The sequence below is a fragment of the Henckelia pumila genome, chromosome 1, assembly GCF_033568475.1.
Source record: "Henckelia pumila isolate YLH828 chromosome 1, ASM3356847v2, whole genome shotgun sequence".
Taxonomy (NCBI): Eukaryota; Viridiplantae; Streptophyta; class Magnoliopsida; order Lamiales; family Gesneriaceae; genus Henckelia; species Henckelia pumila.
Window position 1 is genome coordinate 74,641,181 of NC_133120.1, and position 6,645 is coordinate 74,647,825.

Genomic DNA, 6,645 nt, shown 5'->3' on the forward strand with positions numbered 1-6,645 from the left:
ACAAATAAGATGATCTGTGCACATACTAACACACAATCTTTTATCTACTGAATTTCAAAATTGTATACAATTCCACTCTTTTCTTTTTTCCTTTTTCATTTTTTTTTAATAAAAAATATCACTTGATAGATCAAATAATCTTTTGATTACAAAATTAACAAGCCGGGATATCAGCATTGATGCATTATCGACTAGTTCTAAACTCAAAACCGCAAAAAATACATATTGAACTAAATTATGGGTTACTACTTTAGCGTCTCATATACATGATGGACAAGAAGCCACAGGCTCAAAGAGAGCCATAATTTTCAAAGCAATCACCATATACACTTCCACTTAAAAAAGAATCATAGGTGCATAATTTTATCAAGTGCATATGAAAGTGGAACTCACAAATACAAAACAGGTCTTCAATTTACCAACAAACAAAATATCGTGACAAAATATAATAATAAATAGATACTTTAAAAATTAGTAAAATGGTTGAAATCTTTCGGGGTTCAAAAATTTGGTCCAGCTGCAAGGATCTCTTGAGTCAGATTGTTATCGGTTCCAATATTGTGATTCAAGAACACTTCAAAATTCTTTTTGAAGAGTCCTCCCAGCTTCACTAGTGTCTCCTTGTGTGCATTCTTGTCACTCCACTGAAACCAAATGTAAAAAACACACATTACAACTTGCCATAGTTGGAGCTTCAAATATGATATTGATAGTCGAGTGAACCGTAGTCTGCATTGCAACTTACAGTGTTAACGGGATCAAGGATTTCTGAAGGCACTCCTTGGATTTCAGTGGGGATCTCAAACCCGAAGACATCTGTCTTTGTGTAGTTGGCATCGAGGAGTACTCCAGAGTGTATCGCGTCAATTATTTTCCTTGTGTAAGCTAACTTGATACGACTGCCAGTCTCGTAGCTGCAAATGAATCATGTTAGTAATATTGACCTCGATTTCTTTCCAAAGTAATGGGTCAAGATTAGTGATGCGGCCTAAAGTTTTATGAATACCTTCCACCAGACCAGCCAGTGTTTACAAGCCATCCTGTTGCTCCATGTTTCTGCATTTTCTCAGCCAACATGGCTGCGTACTTGGTGGGATGAAACATTATAAACGCCGCACCGAAGCATGCAGAAAATGTTGCGGTTGGCTCCTTTATACCATCCACGGTTCCAGCCATCTGCATGTTATTAATGTTGCTATTGTTATTAGCAAATAAGTACTAGCAATTTTGAAACAAGGAGCCTGCCTGATCATCATGTAGTAAATTGTTGGTACTTACCACAGCTGTATAGCCACTTATAAAATGGTACATGGTTTGTGCCAAGCTCAGTTTGCTGACAGGGGGAAGCACACCAAATGCATCACAGGCCAAAAGAATGACGTTTTTCGGATGAGGTCCTACACATGGTATCTTGGCATTTGGTATGTATTCTATGGGATATGCAGCCCGAGTGTTTTCTGAAATAGAAGCATTGAACCATATCTTGTGTTAGTATAGGCCATCTCAGTTTGATTTTTTATTATGTGCTTCCTACTCTTTTCCTCTCTCTCTCTTTCTCTCTCTCTCTCTGTCTTTTGTTTTTTTTTGTTTGTTTCCGTACTGATCAGGGGGTTCTAACTTCACCTTCTTATCTTATCAATTAGCATAGAGAACTCAAAATTTTACCTGTCACAGATTTATCTGTATATTCCACTTCTCGAGTGTGTTCCTCGAAGACCACATTTTCAAGAACTGCCATGCATAGTAAGGCGATTGTCAATTAACCAATGTCTAAGTGTAGAGGGAATTTTTTAAAAAAATATATGTTTTAAGTATCGAGAGAATACCAGTGCCAAACTTGATGGCGTTCCATATATCTGGCTCCTTTTCTCTAGACAAGTCTATGCACTTAGCATAGCAGCCTCCCTCAATGTTTGATACACCACTCTCACTCCAGCAATGCTCATCATCCCCTATCAAATACCTATTGTGATCGGTAGACAATGTTGTCTTTCCAGTACCTAAAATATAAACACAACCACAACAAAATTCAATAGGCTATAACGCATTGTTGGCTAGATTAACCAGTCAGTAGCCAATGTCTTTGATGAAAAATATCATTAGATTTCACATTTTGGCTAGATGCAGAAACAGTGACTGCTGTAACTGTACCTGATAAGCCAAAAAAGAGGGCTACATCTCCATCTTTTCCCATATTGCAGCCGGAGTGTAAAGAGAGGATTTGACGCTTAGGCATCAGATAATGCATCACACTAAAAAGACCTTTCTTCATTTCTCCAGCATACTGGGTTCCAAGAATGACCATTTCCCTTCTAGCAAGGTTAAGGTCTATGCTAGTTGAGGAAGTCATATAATGTGTGAAACGATTACAAGGAAACTGCCCTGCATTGTATATTGTGAAGTCTGGAGTACCAAAGTTCTCCAGCTCCTCTGGACTGGGTCGGATGCACCTATCACCCACCCAAATTATCAAATATTTCAGGCTCATACTATATGATATCACAACTTTGAGCATCACCTTAAAAAAGCAAGTGAAAATTTTGATCTTTTGGCATAAAAAGTTCATTCGATCATCTGGAAATTTCAGGTTGGTTTCGGTAAGTTTCTCACATATTGTGCATAAACAGAGAATGATAGGCTCTAGCCGAGACAATCCTGACTTTAATGCGATTCTCCGGATCCCAGTTGAGGAACTGATCATTCACAAAAACCTGAACATACAAGGAGATCATTAATTATTTTTCTCATTTTGGAAGGAAACTACTAGACATGTTAATGTATCAGATGGTAGAATGGTAACGAGCTGAGCTACCCAATTAATGCTGGAATTGCCTTTACATTTTTTTACCAGTTTTCCTCATTCATTGAACTTTTAATTGATGTAAAGTTTGTTTGTCTATTGTGAGTAGCAAATGCAATCACAAGACACCAAGAAACGCCAGCAACCACCAGGTGTTTGGCTCAAAATATATAGGGACTAAATTTATCAACTTGGTGGTTATAGATATACAGTAGCTTTAACTAAATAATATGAATACCATATCGATAGAAATTTTTTTCGTCCCACTCAGTTATGCTTCAACAAATCTAAGACTTCATGCTATCGCATAATGGCTTCATTAGTCATTACTTGAGAATTTACGTAGTTCTAGTTTATCGTATTGGGTGTTTTGCATGAGAGACCCGATGAAATATGTATCATAATTATTCATAAATATAAACTCGAGTGGTTGACTTGAGAGACTCTAGGGACTTTTCGTTCAAAAAAGTCGACATCCTGAACGTCATGATGTACCACATCAATTCAACAAAAAATTGGAAAGAAGAAAGATTTTTTTCCAAATCTAGTTGCCAGCAACTAGCTAGCTCCGAAAACATGAGATTCACGTAGAAAATGACCATTAAAGTAAAGTAAATACCTTTTCCAAGGAACACAAGTAATCCACAGCTCTTTCCCTGTTGATCATGAAAGTTTCCTCGTCCATTTCAATGTTGGGTGATCCCCTGAGCATCACATAAATCTCGTGACAATCTCGACTTTTAGACAGTTTATTACATCGAACAAATTAAACAATATATGATTGTTTAGCTAAATTTGGGTGACAATATAAAATAAAAATTGAAATTGAAAATTTTATATATATGTAAATGTAAGTTTTTTTAATTTTTTTCATCAAATTTATAGTTGAGTTTTTATTTTGAATTTGGTGTTTTGGGAAGAAAATTTTGTATATTTTAGATACCAAAATAATTTATTCAGTGTTTTCTAGCTTATTACTAATACTATAGTCTAGAAATAATTGCATAAAACATTTCAAATTTGAATTCGAACTTCGTGTAAAATATTTACGCTTGGACACGCTAGTTGTGCTTAAACATTTTTATGCATAGTACAATATGCTGTGACAATTTTTTAATCAAAGTTTATATTTGAGTATTTACACAATTATAATTGTATTCTAAAAATAAGATTATTTTAGGAAAGGAAATTTTGTCTGCTTCGAAGACCAAGGGTTTCTTGCTTAATAATATACTAGTACCCGATCTTCTATTGTTCATTTTTTTTAACTGAATGAAAATAAAAAAAAATTAATAAATAGTGAAATAAAAGAAATGTCATTTTTATAAATAAATATCCATATCCATAAAAGAGAAAAAAATAATATAGTGAAAGTGTCATTTATGTAATTACATGTCATCAAATGACAAAAAAAATGAGGGAGGTCATACCAACGTACCAAAACCTTCATCATGTTCAATATATAGTACTAGTAGTCGGAGCACGCGTTGTGTGCTTATGTAAAATAATTTTTTAAAATAAAAACCCAAAAAAAAAAAGAACAATTTTGAATTTTTTTCTAAATAAATAAATTAATTTTATAAACGTGACATTTTCGTAAATAAGTAGTTATCAATGGACAAAATAAAATGATATTTTGGTAATTAAATATATACTAAAGGGTAAAATAAAGAGGAGTTGGTCATAACAACATACCAACCCCCAACTTTAATAAAATAGAATAGAAATAGAAAAGATAGAGATACATATGTATAAATAAAAATATTTTTTTAGAAAAGTTTTATACTAGAAAAATGTATTCCCTATTGTTCCGTATTTCATTCGAGTATGTAAGATGGTCTGTGAGACGGATCGATCTTTATAGGTCGAATCCAACATATGACAAGGATTTTGGTGATTTTCATAAAAGAAAGACATAAGAAAAAAGGGCACGCACTTACTTTCCCCACCAAAGTTCTTCAGCTGTGGTTTCATCTTTGACGACACGTTTATCTCTGGGAGAGCGTCCAGTTTTGGCTCCCGACAGGGTTGCCAATGCACCACTCGATGTCACGAATGATCCCTTCTCATATTTTATGGCTTGTTCGTATAGCTCTGGATGTAACCACAATTTATTTTTTTTCAGATTTTACAAGAACAAATTAAATGGAAAAAAAAAACTCTGATAAATTCATACATTAAGTAAACCATTTTCAGGGAATCGTAAAAACCTACGTTTGAGTAGGGGATCATCTTATTAAATTTAAAAATAGGATAAGACGTTCATTTTGCCCCTGGGGTCCAATCCCTTTGTTAATTATTAAACCACCGATTCTATGATCTATCGTTCCATTCGTTTGTTGACTACAAAATAAATTTTTTAAAATATGATACTATAGATCATGGCTAACCATTCAATTTTATTTTATTTTTGTTAAGCATCAAACTAATCTACCGATGAGAAATTTGAGTTTTTGCCATTTCATTATTGGCCGGAAGTCGTATGAGGCAACTCAAAATTTCAATACTGACTTATGAAATTGGACATTCAAATATTTTAAATCAGACAATAATTCAAACGTTTAGGTAATTTATTGAAACTCAATGCTTCCTGTGAAGATCATATTCTCACGGACCTCTGTTTGTGAAAGAAGTCGATCCAATCTATATCTACAAAGAAAAATAATATTTTTTTATGAGTGATTGAGTGAGATATATATCTCACAAAATGGATCCGTGGAGAGATTATATCACAAAATAGAGCCTAAATAGTTTTTTTTTGTTTTTTTAGAGATTGAATAATCCTCTCCTTTGACCTAAACAAAGATACAAAGTTTGTGTATATTTATTTACCTGCTGGCGAGAGATTATAAAGGACGTGAGTGAACTTGAGGGCACTGTCACTGCTGATATTGAAAGTGGGGACGAAATGCTGTTGCTGCTGCTGCTGGCTCGCAGGCTGCACGTGTGGCGTTTCCGACTTTCTCGCCGGATCTCCCTTCACCACCTTCGGCCCTGTTTCCCGAGTCAACGACGCCAATGATGCGCTGCGATTTAATTTTTTTACATTCATTCCACACAAAATCAATCCCAAACGGATCCACTACAAACTCGATCCATTCCAAATCGAAAAAATCGCCGAGTGCTCGATCAATTGACTCAAAGATTACCTAATTGATTGCAGCTGCTGTATGTTGCGCTCTTCTTCGGGAATCCCGGCGGCGAAGGCACTCAGAGCCCCCGTGAGAGGAGTGGTGGGGGCGGATTTCTTCTTCTGAAGCAAGTGCAATTCCTGGATCGTCTGAGCCTTCACCGGCTGGGCGGTGTCGTCGTGGCAGATCTCCTGATCTTCCTTCGTTTCTTCCCCGCTCTTCTTATCAGTCTGAATCTTCGGCAATCCGTTCCTCCCATTCATGCTCGCCATTTCAACAACCTGTTCATACAAAAAATGGAATTTAAGAAAAAAAGAAAAAAAAAACTCCGATTTGATTACACAGATTTTGATTTTCACAGCTAAGAATCATGAACTCTGCGACAGAAAATGGCCGCCGGAGACTTACTGGAATCGAAAACTTCAAAGGTGGTGGAAATTTCCGACCATGCAAATGTAAATTTACGATGGATGATCGATTTTGAACGTTTCGGGTGACACGGGGGTAAATGGTGGAATAAGGAGGATTCGGAGGCTTGTTTATTTATACCAAAGCATTCGTCAAATCTCTTAACCATGGTTAATTAAGCTAACTATGGTTAATGCTAATATTATATTTTATTTTATCCTAAAAGCTAAAACCAAAAAATGTATTGGTTAGTGTGGTTAGCAGGTCATTATGAGCCTGTTTAGATATAAAAGTTGTAATTTAAAA

General features: G+C 35.3%; 1 protein-coding gene across 1 annotated transcript; it reads right to left on the reverse strand.

The window, feature by feature from the left end:
- Positions 1-250: 250 nt before the first annotated feature.
- Positions 251-6,434, reverse strand: LOC140883001 (phosphoenolpyruvate carboxykinase (ATP) 1-like). Its single transcript, XM_073289289.1, has 13 exons — positions 6,340-6,434; positions 5,950-6,212; positions 5,633-5,826; positions 4,741-4,894; positions 3,420-3,504; positions 2,611-2,711; positions 2,152-2,450; positions 1,827-2,000; positions 1,666-1,731; positions 1,279-1,457; positions 1,007-1,176; positions 746-914; positions 251-644 (listed from the first exon to the last, which is right to left on the reverse strand). Exons 2-13 carry the CDS (start codon positions 6,201-6,203, stop codon positions 501-503), a joined length of 1,989 nt encoding a protein of 662 aa, XP_073145390.1. The 5' UTR covers positions 6,204-6,212; positions 6,340-6,434; the 3' UTR covers positions 251-500.
- Between the last annotated feature and the right edge of the window lie 211 nt (positions 6,435-6,645).